Below are 20,032 nucleotides of genomic sequence, written 5' to 3' on the forward strand. Positions count from 1 at the left end.
CTCAGTGCAGTAGGCTGGACTAGATGACCTCTCAAGGTTCCTTCCAACCCTACATATACATGATTCTTCATTTTTGTTTTGCCAGTAGCTGTCTACTTTGACAACTGGCTTCTCAGGGGCTGGTCCCTTGTAGATGTTCAGTCTACAGGCTTTAAGGCTCTGGTCCTGTTCTGCTCTCTGAGGCTGAATTCAGAATGGTCTATCTTGATGCCAGTCCAGTGCATCAAGTTTATAGAGCTTTCTTGCCATCTGATAGATTCAGCAACCTAATCTTGGACATTCAGAGAAGTCCTCAAACTATAGGTCGGACCTGCCTGTAGCTGTTAGGTTATATTTATTATGTCCCAGAAACATTGGGGTTGCATTTGAGATATCTCCAAGCCTAGCTCAGGACAGTCTACGAACCCAACAAACACAGCTTGGCCAAGATGGTGTCTGTTTTGCAGAAGATTCTCACTTCCCTCAGTTGGTGGAAGGATCCCTGCAAAATCTGTCTGGGACCCCATTTACATGTCTTTTCTCAGTGCAGGCTCTCTGACAAAATCTCGGGATTCAACCTTGTCCCAAATGCTCTGATGAAACCATTCTTCAAGCCCATGGTGAGCTGCTCTCACCTTCATTTATCTTTGAAGACCTCCTGCTTAGTAGCAATCACCTTGGCTAAGAGAGTTGAGGAATTGGGTGCCCTTATGGTTGATCTGCCTTACACTTTTTTCTGCTGGGACAAAGTAACCCTTCATTAATACCCTCGTTTCCTACCCAAGATCTCTTCCTACAACCATATTTAATCAGAATATTCAGTTGCTATTCTATCCTAAACCTCACAGTTCTAGGAAAGAAACTGATCTTCACATCCTGGGTGTTAGAAGAGCTGTAGGCTTCTACCTCTATAGTACCAAAGCCTAGGCTTTTTGTTTCTATATATCCACTCAAAGACTGTCTAAATGGGTTTTGGGCTGTATTCTGTCATGCTATGAAGCTTCTGGATGGCACCCTTCTTCTAGGGTGATTGCCCACTGTACTAGGGAACAGTCCCCTTCTATGGCTCTGCTTAAAAACTGCTCCTGTTTTAGATATCTGTAAGGCCACTCCCTGATTTTTCCAAGCACTTAGCAAATACAGCCTTTGGGATGACTGTCTTCCAATTGGTACTGGACCCTGCCCCTCAGCTCCCAACTCAGTAGTCTGGGCACTGCTAGAGAGTCACTTGAAGTGGCTCACACATAGGGATCACTACTCAATGAAGGAGAGGTTACTCACCTATACAGAAACTGAAGTTCTTTGAGGTACTTTGTCCCTATGCGTGCTCCACTAGCTGCTCTCCTTCCCCTCTGCTTTTGAGTCCTGGTCTCTTACCAAGTTTCATGGTAGAGAATGAACTGGAGCAGTAGCGGGTCTGCCCTTCCCTACATATCCTCAGACCAGAGCACAAGGAGATGTAGGGTGCAGGTGCAAACCCGTGGATTCTGCTGTTGAAAATCTCTGATCAAAGGCATGTGGACATGCATGCATGTATGAATTTGAGCATCCATCGGGACAAAACATCTCAAAGAACTCCTGTTACTGTGTAGGTAAGTAATCTCTTCTTTCATTGGTAATATCAGAGCTTAAAAAAAAAAACAACCCAAACTATTCTGAGCCTTTGTAAAAAGAATAGTTCTAATCTAACCAAAGCAGTTGACCTCCTAACTGAGCAGAGAAGGAATATCTGCATCTTTGGTAGGTAACTATTTGTCTTCATTTTAAAGATTTGAAATTCTTGTATGAACAATCTTGAAGACTGGTAGAATCTTCTCGTAACCAAAGAAAGCTTCACTTTCAAATGACTGAAAATAAACAAATTATCTTGATTTATTTGCATGTGAGGTAGCAGAGCAAATGAGCCAACAGCGATTCCTGGATCTGAAGCAGAAAGGAAACCTTTAGCCTGTTGCCAGTAGAATGAGCTATTACTTCACTAATTTCAATCAGGATGCAAAATCTTACAAAATTAGTGTGTTATTGTGCCCACCCACCCTAATTTTCTGCTTGACATTTTTCTCCTTTTATGGTTGCAGTAATTTCCATGTTTTGAGTTACTCAGCTCTTAGACTGAGTAATGATATGTACTGTCCCACAGTCTGCAGCATCTGCTACAAGACAGATTTCTGGCAATAGTAGTACGCTGGTGCTTATCACTGTAATGGTACATTAAATCTTTGGATTGTGTAGTTTTTGGTGTGGGGGGGACCTATTTAGTCCTATTGTGTGCCCAGTCTAGAATTTTTTTGTGCTACTTCAGTTAAACTTTTTAAAAATATTATGGGGGTGTTACAAGCAACTCTGTATTGTAGGATAAGTTGAAATTTGCATTTTCAGATGGCTAAAATCCCTTATTTTTGTTTGGTCTCCAGTTATCTTAGCTGTTGCAAAATGGAGTTTTCTGTTTAGTGTTTTTTTTTTTTTAAAGGAAACAGTTTACTAACTTTTGGAAGTTTGTCGTCCTCAGATTTCTTAGCATTTCTCTAGCTCAACAGCCATGTCACCTATCCAGGGGAGGCCCCAATGCACCAGTGCCTCTGTGTAGAAATTCTGATTCCTGGATGCTGCTGCCTGATGTGCTGGTGATATAAGGCAGTATGGTGGAATGCTTTAAATGCTGATGCCTTGATCAAAAGTATCTAGGCTACATCTGTACAGCTGCAGACCCCCATTCAGTCCCTCACATCAACTTACATTTTCACCTGTTACCACCTTTCCCCCTCTGCTCTCCTGGTGCACCATGCTGCAATACCATGGAGAGCTGAGGGGATTGAGAAAGTATGTGGGGACTAAGCTGACACAGCAGGAGCTGATAGGTACTACATTCTGATGAACCATAACCAGTTTGTTGGAGCTCTCTTCCACCCCACTTCTTTCCCATCTCCCTCTTGCACAGCCCACACATGACCTAGCCCCGTGTTGCTCTGTGTCCCTTTTATTCTTCTCTTGCATTGCATCCATGCCCTCACAACACCCTGCTTCCCACAGTTTGCTCCCACATATTTTTCCTGTACATCACTAGCTCCACTCCACATTCCCTGCCATGCCTCCCTCCTATATAAACATTGAAGTTTTATTTTTATATATATAAAAAATTGATAAAATCTCTATATGTAGGGAAGCACAGTGATGTGAGGGAGCCAGGCTTCTGGTAGTAACTGGGGATATAGATGGATACAGCTAGAAACTTTCTGCCTCTTACAGTTTATACCTCATCTAAACCTTACAAGTCACAATTATCATTTAGCTTTCCCCGCCATACTTTCTCAAATCCCCATTAGTCATAGTTCATATGCCTTCTCAATACAAAATGTGCAACCTTCATTCCAACCACACAAATATTACAAAAACAAAGTGCATCACCTAAATAACAGTATTAATGCTACAAACCATTATTTCATAAGATGAATACTAGTTCTACTTTCAAAAGCAAAACATTTTGTCCATTAACAATCTAGGAAAATTATCAGCTAAAAATCTACATCATACACGCTAACGCCCTACTTCAGTATATTTCAGATAATTAGTAAGGATCCAATTTCTAACCCTTTATGCGGTCAGAGTCAAAGGTTGCACATCTTGTGTGGAAGTGGAAACATATTTTGTGGATTGTGAATGCAGGATTGTTGAAGAGGGGAAGGCACAACTGTGGTTGTGGGTCATAAAGATTGGCCAAGGACTTAAGTGATTTCCTGGCTCTAACGCTTGTGTTGGCAGTATGAGCACTTTTTTTAGTCCATCCCCAGACCGCCAGGAGATATGTTATCTACATCAAACTACATTTGATTTCTTAAAATGTCAACGTGATTTCTGTTTAGGTTTAATTTAATTTTGGAACTCCTTTGAGAGGAAGCCTCTATTTCAGGGTTTCTCAAACCGGGGTCGCCGCTTTTGTAGGGAAAGCCCCTGTTGGGCTGGGCCGGTGTATTTACCTATCCCGTCCGCAGGTCCGGCCAATTGTGGCTCCCACTGGCCACGGATCGCTTCCAGCAGCTCCCATTGGCCCGGAGCAGCGATCCGTGGCCAGTGGGAGCCATGATCGGCCGGACCTGCGGACTGGGCAGGTAAACACACCAGCCCAGCCTGCCAGGGGCTTTCCCTATACAAGCGTCGACCCCTGTTTGAGAAACCCTGCTCTATTTTGTTTTCAATGTCCCTTTCAAAGAATTGTAGCATTTCTAGGAGGATCATCCTTAAATGACTAGTTGATATACGCATTTGTGAAATTGTCTCCCCCGATGTATTTGTATAAAATTTTACTCCTGTTGACTTGATGATCATGCAGATTCTTTGATGTACAGGATATGATTGACTAGTAATCACAAGTACAAAATATACCATTTGTGGTGTTAATGTAAAGCAGGTACTGAACTGGTTAAAATATTTCCTTAATAACAAATACAGCTGTAATGGAACAGCTAGATGTTGGTATTGTTCCATATATTGTCCTTCTAGTGGTCCCAGTTTTGGGTCGAATGAGCGATCAGACGGACAGTGTACGTTTCATGGCTACTCAGTGCTTTGCAACTCTAATTAGACTAATGCCCCTTGAGGTAAGTTGGAGTTATGTTTGAATACGTTTGTGTTTTGTCCTCTTATTCTTCACTAGCCACACGGAACCAACTCAGCCCTCACATAGGTTCAGTTCAGATAGAAGTCACTAGGAGGGACACCTGTGTATATAAGGGCAAAAATGAGATACTAGTGTCGAAGAAAAACTCAGTTCTCACTTTTTGTTTGGATGCAGCAAAATCAAATACTTTATTATTTCTCCAGTAATTACCATGGAGGGAGAGAGTGCCATAGGACACAGGGTCCTGGACAGGTCTCTCAACTGGTAAACAATCACAGCAAGCCTTTATACCTTTTACAGACAATTTCTAGCAATAATACAGACAGTAAAAAGCAACAAATACATTTTGTTTATACATAAGCTTTTCTGCTATCTCACTAGAAAAACAAGACTGCACATTGCAAGGTCGTAATAACTTTCACACAATTCACTCTGTCTTACATTATCTTGCTTCCTCACGTCACCAGGGTCACAGTTAACCTAACTCATGCTAACTAACGTTCATTAAGATCTCTTCAAAACCTTGTTAATTATTTACTGGCTTCCACACTAGTAATGAAAATAAACAAAACTCTGGTGAATGGTGTACATTGTCCTTTATCCCTGGCTGACCCAGCGGTGGCTCCAGGCACAAGCGCTCCAAGCGCATGCCTGGGGCGGCAAGCCACAGGAGGTGCCCTGCCGGTCTCTGCGAGGGCGGCAGTCAGGCAGCCTTCAGCGGTACACCTGCAGGAGGTCCACCGGTCCCATGGATTCGGCAGCAATTCGACGGCGGGTACGCTGAAGCTGCAGGACCGACAGACCTCCCACAGGCAAGCCGCCGAATCCGTGGGACCGGGGACCTCCCGCAGGCGCGCCGCCGAAGGCTGTCTGCCGTGCTCGGGGCGGCAAAAAAGCTAGAGCTGCCCCTGGGCTGAGCTCTCTGAAAATCTAAATGAAGATCAAGTACAATATTAAATATATTGCAGACACCTTAAGAAGTAACCAGTTTTTCTTCTTCAAGTGCATGCTCATGTCTATTCCATTCTAGGGGTGTGTGCGTGCCCATGTGCACAGTTGTCAGAGACTTTTGCCTTCGTGGTATCCATAGGATTGGCTGTGGCGCCCTCTTGAGTGCCACGTTCGTGTATATTGGGCGCCGCTGACCCTACGTCCTCTCAGTTCCTTCTTACCTCCCGTGACTGTTGTTTGGAGCACCTTGTCTTGCAAATTGCAAGAGCATTATCGGTTCTTTACAGCCTTTGTTTATCTCGGGGTTCTCAAATTTCATTGCACTGCGACCCCCTTCTGACAACAAAAATTACTGAACAATCCCAGGAGGAGGGACTGAAGCCTGAGCCTTGCTGCCCAGAGCTGAAGCCCTCAGGCTTCGGCTTTGGCCCTGCGTGATGGGGCTCAGTCTTTGGCCTTGGGCCCCAGCAAGTCTAACACCAGCTCTGGCAACCCCATTAAAATGAGGTTGCGACCCACAGTTTGAGGACTACTGGTTTATCTTTTTGTATATGGTTTGTAGGTACTTGGCCGTTAAGTGTTAGGTTAGTTTGGTAATTAAAGTCCCGCCTGGGACTTCGCCCTGGAGTAGAGCATGCCCTGCCCTCCCCGCTTCGTCATGCAGTAGGCCGATGCCTATCGGTGACTCCCATGACAGCTGTTTTAACGGTTTTGGGGAGTCCCATAGAAAGGACAAGTGTTGAATCTGTAAAAACTTTCAACCTAGAACCCAAAAGGAGCAGAGTATCCGCTTGAGGGCCCTCCTCATGTAGGCTGCACTTTGTCCTGCATCGGAGCCCTCCCACTTGGACACCCTGCTGAGCGCTTCAGTGCGAAGTGCTCTGCCTGGCACCAGTCCCCCTTGCTGGTGCCTAAGAAGCGGCAAAAGAAGAGCCCTGCAGCACTGGAAGGGAAAGGGGCTTTGGGCAAATGACCAATGTCAGGTCATGTGCCCTTCCCGGGGCTTCATGGTGTACTGCAGAGGTCAGACCCTCCAGCCTGGTCTCTCCCAGAGCCCTCATTGCCTGAAGCAACCCCGGAGGCTAAAGAAAAAGTAAGCCGACTGGAACCACAGACGCCACACCAGGTGGCAGACTTGTCTAACACCCCGACATCTAAGGGCAAGCTGATCATGGTACTGCCTCATAAGGCAGTGGAATATCCTCCGTCACCGGACCACAGGCTCAGATCTCCATCTCCGTGGCCTCGGACCCTGGTACCATATCCTAGCTCTCTGACCAGAAGGCGCAGGTCCTCAACATGCTCTTCCTCTACAAGACATGAGACACCGGAGTTGCAGCACCGGTCCCCATACCATCAGTACTGGCGAGCTTCCTGTCAAAGATCGCCGCAGCCCAGGTCACCACCTCCCAGATCTCCCAGACGTTGGTCCCAGCCAGGCCAGGGCCACTCCTTGTCATGGCACCAGTCCCCTTCCCCGGGGCAGGTGCCGTGCCTCGCCCTTGCCTCGCTGGTTGCCAGTCAGAATCAGTTGGCAGACTCAGGCCTTGACGGCTCTGCCTTGGTCACCAGAAGAGGATTGGTCCGAGTCGAACTGGGAGCAGCCCCTTGCCAAGCAGGGATGATTCGCCACCAGTGGGTGAGACTGGCATGGACCTGTGGCAACAACGTGGCAGCAGGGACACTCAATGGCTGTACTGGAACCCATGGGGACATGCTAGTAATGCCGGTCCCATTTTCCCACCAGTCGTCCTGGGCCACCTCGGACAAACCAGCCCCGGCACCGGCATCGAAACACGGTACCGAATCCAATGCAGAGAAAGCACACCGAACCCCAGCACCGAAGGAGCTGTCCCCAGAGAGGGAGGGGAAACCTGCTCCTCCATAGGCGGTGCAGTCTTCGTCACTGGACAAAGTGGGGGCGAGTCCCTCCCAAATGGGCAGTCTGCCCAACAACTTCAAGGAGCACCAGGCCCTCCTTAAAAGGGTGGCTGCTAATTTGAACCTACAAATTGAGGAGGTCTCAGGAGTCAGGTGACCTCTTTAACCTTATATCCTCCTCCACTGCAGCCTGGGTTGCATTGCACATCCACCCAGGGGTCCTTAAAATTGCAAAATTGCTGTGGCAAACTCCCTCTTCCATTCCACTGCCTTAGAAGTTGGCAGAAGTATTACATCCCTGCAGAAGGGTTTGAATATCTGTATACATACTCTCCAGCAGAGTCACTAGTTGTGTTGGCTGTTAATGAAAGGCACAGGTAGGGCCAAGTCAATGGCATGCCAAAAAACAGATGCCAAAGACTACTTATTTGGCAGAAAGATTTATTCAATGGCAAGCCTGCAATTTTGGGTGTCTAACCACTAGGCTGACACAATTTTAACCTGTGAGATTCCCTTAACAAATTCAAAGAGGCCCTCCTACAAGATCGAGCCCAGGAGTTCACTGCTTTGGTGGACAAGAGCACAGTGCTGGTAAGGGGGTCCCTCCAAATGGCCTGGAATGCTACTGACTCAGTGGCCAGGGTGGTCACCTCCGTGGTGACCATGACATGCAGTTCCTGGTTGCAGTTTTCCAGGTTGTCCCAGGAGATGCAGGCCACTATTCAGGGCCTCCCATTTGAGGGAGCAGGGGCTCTTCTCTGAGCTCACGGACTCGAGGCTCCACAGCCTTAAAGATTCCCAGGCTACCCTCTGCTCCTTGGGCCTTCACACTCCTTGGCAGGCCAGGAAACCGTTCCGCCCTCTGCCTCCTCCACCCCTGCAGTCTAGGCCTTGGGCAAGTCCCCAATCGGGTTCCTGCAGGAGGAAGGACAGAGACAAAGGGTCTAAGAAGTGACAGCCATCGTCTTCTCACTAGTCTGCTCAGTCTGACCCTCCCAGGAACCAAGGAGGCCAGAAGCAGTCATTTTGAGGGTGTGCCTGAGGAGAGAGCCCAGTTACTTCACTGGATCCACCCTCCCCCTCGACTGCCTCTGCCCCTTTTGATTGGCTTGGTCTCGGCTAACTTCAGACCATTGGGTGCTAGAAGTAATATCCTCAGGTTACACCCTGCAGTTCAAGCAAGCAAGGCAGAGCCAGTTCATCTGCCCTTTGCCAGGAAGTCCTCAGGCTCTGTCTGCAGCATGACCTCCATCTTATAGCCACTCACCTCCCCGGGGCCAGGAATGCTTTGGTAGATGGCCTTAGCAGAACCTTCTCGTCTCACCGCAAGTGGTCCCTCCATCCGGAAGTGTTCAGCTTCCACTTCCACAAGTGGGGAACTCCCCAGGTGGACCTGTTTGTGTCCAAATAGAACAGGAAATGCCATGGTTTTTCTGCTCAGTTCGGGGAATCGACAGAGGCTCCCTGTCGGATGCTTTTCTGCTCCTGTGGTCGGGGGCTCTGTTTTACGCCTTCACCCCCGTACTGTTAATTGAGTTTTCACGAAGATCAAGCAGGACAAGGCAAGGTAATCCTCATAGTGCCAGCTTGGCCACGCCAGCACTGGTTTGGCACATTCCTGAACCTCTTGCTGGCCATTCCATTGCAGCTACCGCTCAGGCCGGACCTGCTATCCCAGAACCATGGCAGTCTCCTGCATGGTTAAATGTACAGGAGCAGCAGTGCTCACCTGATGTCCAACAGGTCAGTGGACAGTGGAAAGCCTTCCACCAGAGCAACCTACCTGCCAAATCGAAGTGGTTCGCCTGCTGGACCTCAGACAAAGGTGTTCAGCCTGAGTAAGCCTCACTGTAGTTAATCCTGGACTACCTTCTGCATCTCAATTTCCAAGGCCTGTCCCTTTCATCTGTCAAGGACCACTTGGTAGCTACCTTTGTCTTCCATCCACCGCTCGAGGGAAGGTCTGTTTTCGCCCAGGACATGACTGCCAGGTTCCTCAAGGGCTCTAAACAGTCTTTTACAAAGACCAGGTCCAGCTGAGGCCACACCCCACTTTCCTGCCCAAGGTGGTTTCTGTTTCATATGGGCCAGGACACTTACTTACCTTTTTTCCAAAGCCACATAAGTCAGAGGAGGAGCACAGGCTGCATTCCCTAGATATCAGGAGGGTGTTGTCCTACATTGAAAGCACCAAGCCATTCTGTATGTTGATGCAATTCGTCTCAGTGGCCAACTGGATGAAAGGTCGCCCAGTGTCTGCTCAAATAATTTCTTGGTGGATCACCGCCTGCATTCACTGCTTCTACAATCAGGCAAAAGTGCCACCCCCAGCAATCGTAACTGCCCACTCGACCAGGGTGTAGACCTCTTCGGCAGCTTTTCTGGGCCAAGTGCCTATCCAGGACATCTATAGGGTGGCCACCTGATAGTCCCTCCATACATTCACATCTCACTGTGCACGTAACCAGCAGGTCTGGGATGATGCTGGCTTGGTAGGGCAGTACTACAAGCCGCTAAACTGTGAACTCCGAGCCCGCCTCTGAGGATACTGCTGGTGAGTCACCTAGAATGGAATCGACATGAGCAGACACTCGAAGAAAAAACTGTTGCCTACCTCTCGTAGCTACTGTTCTTCGAGATGTGTTGCTCATGTCCATTCCATTTTCTGCCCTCCTACCCCTCTGTCGGAGTTACCAGCAAGAAGGAACTGAGAGCGTGTAGGGTTGGCGGCGCCTAATATACTGACACATGAGTGCAGCTCTCAAGGGGGTGCTGTAGCCGACCCTACAGATACTGCAAAGGCAAAAGTTTCTGACAGCTGTGCACATAGGTGCGCACATACCTAGAATGGAATGGACATGAACAATCCATCTCGAAGGACAAGTTACAAAAGGTAGGTAACCGTTTTATCTGATCTTGATTTTAATTATCATTAACACCGTTAAATCTCTTGTACTTTTTATTTCTGTATATTTTAAGGTTTTCCCCAGTGTTGCAATCTAGAAAATGCTATGTTTGTGTGAAACTTATTTTTTCACCAGTAGATGGTAATAAAACACGATTTCAAAGTTCACTTACTTTGGATTTTCACCAGTGTTGTATGAATCACTGAATTGCAGCCTTTTGAGAATTGTCAACAAGATTTTGTATAACTTAATATCTTAACTTTTTTTCTGATTTGGGAAGACTTTCCCTCTGAATTAGATGAATTACTCTGTAATATTAATGCAACACATGAGCACCATAGAGAATTTGTCTCCTGATGTGGAAGACTGCCCAAAAACGCATCCCTAGGGAATGTTGGACACCAAATGTGTGTGGGCTTTCAGAACAAATAAGCCAACAATATAAGAGGGATTCAAAACTGTTTGTTTGACTTGGATCCCTTTGGTGAAGAAACAGTTGGTCTTGGGGAAAAGCTTATGAAAGAGGTTGGAAAGGAGTGGTGTGATCGCTGGAGGGAGCCGATTGAAACAACAAATGTGGTTTCCCCTGCCCAAGAGAACTCTCACTTGACTTCTCTTTAACTACTGCCCCTTCCTTCACCTCCTAAACTCCCTGAGTAGGAGGTAGTCTGGTCCTGCCCTTTTAAAATTCTTTAACCCTTTGCTACTTGTTTTTTAGGCCTTCTGTTACACAAAGGCTGTCTTCACTAAAGTTTTTTTGCAGTGACCTTCTCTTGGCAGAGTCGTTCTTCCCCCCCACCTTCCTCCGGCTGCTGTTCCTATCTGTTGTCTTTGGCTACGTCTACACTACCCGCCGTATCGGCGGGTAGTGATCGATTTTTCAGGGATCGATATATCACGTCTCATCTAGACGCGATATATCGATCCCCGAACGCGCTTCTATCGATTCCGGAACTCCTCCGCCGCGAACGGCGGTGGCGGCGTCAACATGGAGAGCCCCGGACATCGATCCCGCGCCGTGAGGACGGGTAAGTTATCGATATAAGATACTTCGACTTCAGCTACGTTATTCACGTAGCTGAAGTTGCGTATCTTATATCGATTTTTTTCCCCTTAGTGTAGACCAGCCCTTTGACATACACCAGGGGTTCTCAGACTTTTGTACTGGTGACCCCTTTCACATAGCAAGCCTCTGTGTGACACCCCCCCCCCCACATTAAAAACACTTTTTTTAAAATATATTTAACACCATTATAAATGCTGGAGGCAAAGCTGGGTGACCTCCCCCATGTAATAACTTCACGACCCCCTGAGGGGTCCCGACCCCCAGTTTGAGAACCCCTGCACTACACTGCCCATCACTCTTTTTTGCTCCACATCTCCTCTTCCTTGTTCTTCTGGAGTACTGTATTTTTATTTTATTTTATTTTTTTGGTGGTTCTGTATCCCTAGCCATTCATTTGCATTTCCTTTAGGGTTCAGTCACCCTTCGATGTTCCCCAGAGCCCTATACTTGGTACTCTCCTTCTCTTCCTCTGAACCATTTGTCTGAACTTCTAAGAAGAATTCACTGTTAATGCTGATGTATAAACTACCTTTTTTTAAAAAAATTTCATTTTAAAATGTGCCTGTCTGGAGCTTTGAAAGGAGGTACAGAAATTTTGTACCAATTTGTGACTACTCATGAGCAAAATTCATTCTGATCTCACCTTGAAGTAGGACTCTCTCGCATGAGTGGAATAATCCACTCTGACTTAAAAAAAGTATTGGGGGGAACTCTTCATTGGATGAAATTTAATGAATATACCGTACAAGGATGTAAAGTTAGACAAGGGTATCAATTGCATGTATTCATATTAAATATTTAGTGTAAAGGTTATAAATAAGTGAAACGGAATTCTTCATTAATAAATTAAATGTCTCAATAATTCATGAGGAATTATATCTGAGCCTTTTGGACAATTATCAATTCCAATTAGAAAAAATCTTTTGAAGAAACTATCTGAACTGCTTTAATTCTACAGATGTGTCCTGTCGAATTTGACTAAATGTAAACATTAAACATTTTAGAATGAGATTTGCCAATATCCAAAAAATTAAAGGAAGATCTTGTAATAAACTAAAGCTACAACATTTTCATTCTAAACAATAGAGAAACTTGAGCACCCTTGCTAGCTGTTTTAATAACTAGTTAAATAGTTTGGGCCTACGTTATTTAGTTATTTTTGCTCAAGTTTGTTTTGAAACCCTTGGTATTAGCACAGCACTGCTGTGCTCAGCGGTGGAACTAAAATTAAAAGCTAGCCCTTCTATAAGGCACTTCAAGTTTTTATATTAAAACTTTATTAAAGACAAGATTTTTTGAATGGTATATGCATTCAGACTAGAATTGAATGTTTTCCCCCGAAAAATTTAAAAACTTTTATTTTTAATTTTGTTTTAAATATAAAACCCAGGAAACTGAGATGGCTTTGTCTGATATCTGTGTTAATGACTGGATGGCAAGCCATCATTTATGTAGGAAAAGAGAATTCGTAAACTGTGGGGTTGGAGGAAGAAGACTAAGGACACTGTGCTGGCATAGGTTCTTGAACCCAGCAACTCCCATCTCAGCACTTAATTCCTTCTTGATTTCCTTTTTCAAATAAATATTAACTAAAATATTCTAAGAGTTTGAATTAATTTATTATAACGTCTGTGAACACTTACTGGTGGAGCATGGTAGCGTGAAATAATTGAACAAACTGGAAAAACTGGATTCTAGCAGGAACTAAAAAAAAACCTTGTAATGGTGGAGCAGACCAAATAGAAGCCCTCTTGGGTTTTGGCATGATTTAATCTATCTGGGAGGAGACCATCACAGAAGCTGAAGAAATCGAGCTCTGGCACCTCTGTGGACCTTACCTTGTCAATTTGAGATCCAGCTGCAGGGTGGGGGGAAGCCTGGGCAAGCATGCCTATCCAACAGAACAGTTTTGCCTGTCTCTTCAACCTAGTACCCCTCTACAGGGCTATACATTGTAACAGCCAATCTGCTCATGCTGGTGATATCTAATTCCCTATATTTCCTCCCAATAAATACATGCATCCTATTCACAATTACATTGGCAAGAAAAGTGATTCTTGGCCAGGAGTACATGTACCCCCATGGGTACGCAGTGGTTTTCCGGGGGGACAGCAACACATCTAGATATTTGTCTATTTTTACAACAGGCTACATAAAAAGCACTAGTGAAGTCAGTACAAACTAAAATTTCAGACGACTTGTTTATACTTCTCTATATATTATACACTGAAACGTAAGTACAAGATTTATATTTCAATTGATTTATTTTATAATTATATGGTAAATATGAGAAAGGAAGCAATTTTTCAGTAATAGTGGCTGTGACACTCTTGTATTTTTGTCTGATTTTGTAAGCAAGCAGTTTTTATGTGAGGTGAAACTTGGGGTACGCAAGACTCCTGAAAGAGGTACAATAGTCTGGAAAGGTTGAGAACCACTGGACAAGATGACTCTGAAATATTTCTTAGAAGATGCATCTTAATGTGCCTTCCACACAAGGGCAAGGTTGTTCTTCATACTCTAGTCATTTCTTTCATATGTTACAGGAGATTTCTCTTCCTTTGTTTGGGCCTCAGCTGAAAGAAAAGTTGCTACACATATCAGAAGTGGAAAAAAGCTGTTAAGATTTAACTTAGAACTGATGAATTCAGGGTTACATCTCTTTTTTTCCTTCCATTCTAAATGTCTGTACTTAAAAGCATCTAAATCCTACATAACTAGGTGGATCAGTTACTGCCTCATTGAAGCATATGCAGCTGCAGACAGACTGATTGATTACAGAAGGGATCAGGGCCCAGTAGATTTAGAAGGGTTGGGTAGAAAGGTCAGTAGCCACCACAGAAGAAATAAGCAAAGGTGCTACTTAGTAATCCATCAGCACATTTTGTAAATGCCTTACAAGATGGACCTTTAATCCTCAGCAGCAGTATCCTTTTATCAGGACAGTGGTCTAGGCATTAGTACCAGTGAGCAGAAAGGAAAAATTAGTATCCCAAATGTTTGTTTGGCGTAGATGTCAGGACTGCTACCTATTTTTCTTTCTTCAACTTTTCTTTTCCTCCCGATGCATCCAATCAGAGTTAAATTCTTGGATTTCTGTGATGGCCTATTCTCAGCTCTAGTTATACAGTTACTGCTATTGAATAAGGCTTTGAGCTGAGTAAGCATTTGAATTAATCTATTAATAGCACTTCAGTGTTTTAATATAGCTTTGGAAGTACTCCTTTTGTGTGAGGGACGAAGGGGCATATCAAAGTCTTGGGCAAGTGTAAACTGCCTCCAGTATTCTCTGGATATGAGGGCAACCCAAATATCTCCAATTAGGAGGTGAGGTCGTAGAAAGGAAAATTGGGTAACAGACTTCATTTTGTATTATAAACGAAGGTTAAAAATAAAGTAGGATATCTGTCTACTCTTATCCACTCCTCTTCTCCCCCCCCCCCCCCCCCGCCCCTTCCACCTGTGAAATAATCCACTTCTAGACATCAGACTTGTCCTGGCTGCATAGAAATATTGGCAGTGTCTTCTATCTAGCTTCTAGGCCTCCTCTGTTTCAGGCAGCTGTAATGAATGCCAACCTGTCAGCTTATTTTTAGGAGGAATTAAGGGGACGTGACCATGATTAGCAAGGGGTGTTGTGATGTGGTATTTGTGTGTTTGTATATATTTGTGAATGGGGTATTAGAACAGTCTTTGTTTCAAAGAGGGAAAAATCCCCTGTTTTCAGGAGTTAGTGCTGAAAATGAATTGAGTGTTTATTTTCTCACGTATCAGGAGGTACCTGTGTTAGTCTGTATTCACAAAAACAAGGAGTTCAGTGGCACTTTAAAGATTAACAGATTTATTTGTGTATAAGCTTTCGTGGGTAAAAAACCTCACTTGATGCATCTGAAGAAGTGAGGTTTTTTACCCATGAAAGTTTATGCCCAAATAAATCTGTTAGTCGTTAAGGTGCCACCAGACTCCTTGTTGTTTTTATCACGACCATTTGGTTTCACTTTAGATTTGTTTGTCTCTGGCAAACAACTTAAGGTTTTTATAATATAAGAGAATGTATCCATTGTTCAGACTCTTGTGCATTGTCTTCAGGCTTTTAGAACATTTCCAAAATGTGAGGCTTTATTCAGTTGCTGACTCAATAAAAGAGCTGTGAACAAACATGGGATTTCTGATGTATATTGGCTCCCAATCAACCAGAACAGTGAAATTTATATTTTAAAGTGGTTGTGAGATTGTATTTGGAAGTTAATTCAGTGTGCACAGTTCTTGTATTTCTCTGATCACTTAATTTCAAATATTCATTCCAGTGAGCCATGAAAATATAAGACTAGGAAACTATGCTTGGAAGAGATAATACAGAGTAAACAATTTAGTTTATCATTACTATATTGTACATCTTCATGATAAATGGTTTTGCTATAACTTTGTTTTTGTTTTTAATATAAAATAGAAAAGGGGATTGAACAGATAATGCATTTAAAAAATCAAAATGAAGTTGCATGCTTTTCTAATTGGAGTACTAAAATAATCTGAAAACTGGGTTGCTTGTGCCTTTATTAGATAACGCTACCACGTGGCTTATATAAGACTTCGGAGCCTTTTTCACTTCAGCTAGTAGCCCTACCCCCACTAATCAGTCACTTCTGTACCTTGACAAAGATCGGACACTTGAGTCAACCGATCAGCTAAGTAAAGATGTGGGCAGCTAGTCAGAAGAGGAATCTCAAAGCACTTCATAGGTGACACAGACATGGCACTGACCAGAGTAGGCCCTATGGGCCAGATTTTTAAATATATTTAAGGTGCCTGACTCTCTGGCCATCTACAGCCACTCGCCCTCTAGGCAGTAGGGAGGTCCACTGAGTTCACTCTGCCCCCAGGTTTGGTGCTATGGGGCTGCCCACCCAGCACTGAATCAATCCGGGAAGTGGTGACTGACGACTGTGGAGGGAATTATGCACACACACCCCTCACACCTCAGTCTGAACATTTGAGTGGCTTTTACGTCTGACTTCCAAGAGACCAAGGCAGAAGGGAATCTCTTGTCTTCCTCCCTTCTTCAGGCAGTCAAGCTTCATGAGTAGGCTTGGCATACTGCTCAGTAAGAGAGGGGTTCCATTCTGTCCATTGCAGCTACAGTCATCACTGCCTTCTCCTTTTCCCTACACAAAACAAAATGGAGGAGCAGACAGGAAACTGCCAACCTATGGTCTGGGACTGGCTTCATTCATATTCTTTGATTCTTCATTTCCCTGTCCACTACTAGTCCTGTTGCACTCATTGGTGAATGACACTGAAGCTTGTACAGAGGCCCCAACCACCACTTTTTGTAGACCCACCATCCTCGGAAGCTCAGAAGAAGGGAATTGTTCTCTGGACTTGGACCCTTATCCTGAGGTGAAATTTAACCAATACTCAGAGCCTTCCACTCAGTGGTATGCCAGACAATTTCCTTCAGAAGACTGAGACATTTAGTGGAGGCAAAAAAAAACAGGAGAACTTGTGGCACCTTAAAGACTAACAAATTTATTTAAGCATGAGCTTTCGTGAGCTAAGAAGTGAGCTGTAGCTCACGAAAGCTCATGCTTAAATAAATTTGTTAGTCTTTAAGGTGTCACAAGTTCTCCTGTTTTTTTTTTTTTTTTTGCGGATACAGACTAACACGGCTGCTACTCTGAAACCTGTCATTAGTGGAGGCAGTGACATCTACCCTAACCCTCTCTGAGGCAAAGAAACTGGGTGTGTCCGTCCGTCCCCTCCATATAAGCACAGGCAGAGATTGATGATTGCTTCCCAGTTCACTTAAATATTAGAGCATTAATCTGTCTCCAGGTGAAATCTGATGTAAAACCTGCCTTTCCTAAGGCTACATGTAAATTTAATAGGCTGACAAAGTCCTTTTGATTCATTGTGGACTGCTCATCTAGAGCCTGCAGTTTGAAAGCTATTGGTCCATCACAGCTGTCATGAAGCCAGGAGGCTTTTATCCCTTCATTGAATTCATACCTTCAATCTAAAACTTCCTCTCAACATATTTCTCGGATTCACCATAGGTTCTCAATGTTTTCAATTCTCTGCTTTTGCCTTTTGGCCTAAGAACAGCAACTGAGAGTCTTGTCAAAGGTCCTGATAATGGTTTGTTGTAGTACTCTCTCTCTCACACCCCTCCAACAATTGGAATCTTACCTTTCTACTTAGTTCACATTTTAGGTTATAGTTTGGAATTTGAGTACTCTTGGGAAAGTTATCTACTAGTCTTTGGGGGTAGGTTGTAGCTTGGGAAGAAAAGGTGTCAGTTTTTTATCAGCCGACTGGTGAAGCTACCTTATTAAGTAAAGGCAGAACAATCTAACTTCCACATGATTATGTTCCTCTTTTGGGTACAAAAGTTTATAGTGGAGTTTTTTCCTTTGGTAAATGTTCAGGATATGTTCTGTTTTTGTCAATTCTCCAAGATCAAGCAAGTGACCTTTTTTATCACACATTTGAAAAGAAGCCTTTGGGAATATGCAATTTTAAAAAATACTTTGTGAAAATGCTATATGCTTATTAACTCTTCTGGTGAATGTGAGACTCTAGTTTGCATTTGCTCTTTCTATATAAGGTTTTGTACAAGGTTACTGTATTTTTTTTAATCATTATTTCAGGCTGGCATTCCAGATCCACCGAACATGTCTGAAGAATTAATCCTACTGAAAGCCAAAGAGCGCCATTTTCTGGAGCAACTATTGGATGGAAAAAAATTGGAAAACTATAAAATTCCGGTCCCAATCAAAGCAGAGCTCAGAAAATATCAGCAGGTAAAAACTTCTGCCTTTACTTTACAAGAAAATCATGATGACTTATAGTGCATAATTATAACAAATTTTGTACACTAAAACTCAGACAGTAAACTGACAGACTTTCAGGGTTGGTAATTTCCTGGAAAAAAAATAGTTTAGGACAAGGCATTAGTAAATACTGTTTTAAACCCTTTTAATCGGAAACTGGGAAGAATATAACTATTAGAATAAATTAATGACAGTTATTGAAAAATAGCAACTTGAGGATAGTTTTGCAATAATATGATCTAATTTTAATTAAAGACGATAAAACAAAAAAAAGCCTCAACTTAAAGCTGTATGCTATTGCCTTGGATACTTGAAACAAAAACTGAAACTTCTGAATCTGGGAATTCCCCTTCTTTGTTTAGCAATGAAAATATGTTTAGCAAACAAAGAGGGATTCCAAGATTCAGAAGCTGCTGTTTCTGTTTTGAGGAAAACTACCAAACTAACTGTCCAGTCCAGTACTTTCTCTTGAACTGGCTGGCTGTAGTGCAACTGAACTCAGTGAATACAGTGACTCAAGTAAAATATTTCAGCATGAACAAAGGTGGAAAAACACTTGACCCAATTCATGGCTAATTTTGAGAAAGTTCATGAAGATGACAGAGTCTTGCATTCAGAAATTGCAAAGACAACGTGAGTTGGAAGGCAGATTGTATGAAAGAAAGTCGGATCCAGATTGGCCAAATACAACAAAGAAGAAGTTTTTTAACAAAAACAACTCCAGAACTGAAGCAAAAAATAAATGTGAAAATTGCAACTTTTTTTTTATGGCTGTGATATTCCCTTATCTGTTGAGCATCCAAATTTTCAAGCAATGATCAGCTGCGTAAGGCCAGATTACAAAGCACTCAGTTGAAAGCAGGTGAGCTGTTAGACATAGTTACTGCTGACTTCAGGGTAGAAGCATGCAATGGATTACATGAAAAGCAGTCACATTAATACAGGATGGCTGGAGTAATGTTCACAATGACCCAGAGATAACTGTGTGCAGATAGGGGAAATTGAGGGTTATGTGTCAGTGGTTGATACTGGACGTAATAAGACCTGGAACATACTGTGCTACACTAGCAAGAAAAGCCAAGGCGTTGGCACCATAGCCATACAGTTCATTTGCTAAGAGCTACCTGGCAGACAATGAGAAAAAGATGCAATATGTGAGAAGTGATTTGGAACAAGATGATGACACTTTGGTTATGTATGGATGTACGTCACATTGGCTAAATCTACTTGGACAAGGTCTTGCACAAATTATGTTGATTAAACATTTTGTAGATTTACAGAAGTATTTTCATAATCACAATCGGCCAGAAGCCTTGTTAAAAGAATGCCAAGGGCATGTAAACACACCAAATTCCTGGTGACACTCAAAGAAACAGTCAAATAACATGCCTGGAAACACACATTAAAAATTGGCTGCATTATCTCAAGATTGTGAGTGATCATGAGTAGGGCCCTACCAAATTCATGGTCCATTTTGGTAAATTTCAGTCATCATACTTTAAAAATATTGAATTTCATAGTTTCAGATATTTAAATCTTAAATTTCATGGTATTGTAACAAGGCATGAATATATATTTAAAAACCTAAACACATAAAGCCCTTAAGTCAGCATTTCTCAAACTGGAGGGTCCTGACCCAAAAGGGAGTTGCAAGGCTATTGTAGGCAGTATTCCCACCCTTACTTCTGCGCTGCCTTCAGAGCTGGACAGCTGGAGAGTGGTGGCTGCTGGCCGGGCGCACTGCTCTAAAGGCAGTGCCACCACCAGCAGTAGCGCAGAAGTAAAGGTAGCAATATTATACTTC

At 43.6% G+C, this 20,032-nt stretch overlaps 1 protein-coding gene across 4 annotated transcripts in view; it reads left to right on the forward strand.

Moving 5' to 3' along the window:
* The window catches only part of BTAF1 (B-TFIID TATA-box binding protein associated factor 1), a 103,104-nt gene that overhangs the window by 59,980 nt on the left and 23,092 nt on the right, over positions 1-20,032 (forward strand). For all 4 annotated transcript variants that reach the window (XM_039482529.1, XM_039482530.1, XM_039482531.1 and 1 more), the window contains exons 25-26: positions 4,426-4,574; positions 18,046-18,198. In XM_039482529.1, the coding sequence (XP_039338463.1) occupies positions 4,426-4,574; positions 18,046-18,198 (302 nt within the window). The remainder of the gene's footprint in view (positions 1-4,425; positions 4,575-18,045; positions 18,199-20,032) is intronic.

Source organism: Mauremys reevesii, linkage group 7 (genome assembly GCF_016161935.1).
Source record: "Mauremys reevesii isolate NIE-2019 linkage group 7, ASM1616193v1, whole genome shotgun sequence".
Lineage (NCBI taxonomy): Eukaryota > Metazoa > Chordata > Testudines > Geoemydidae > Mauremys > Mauremys reevesii.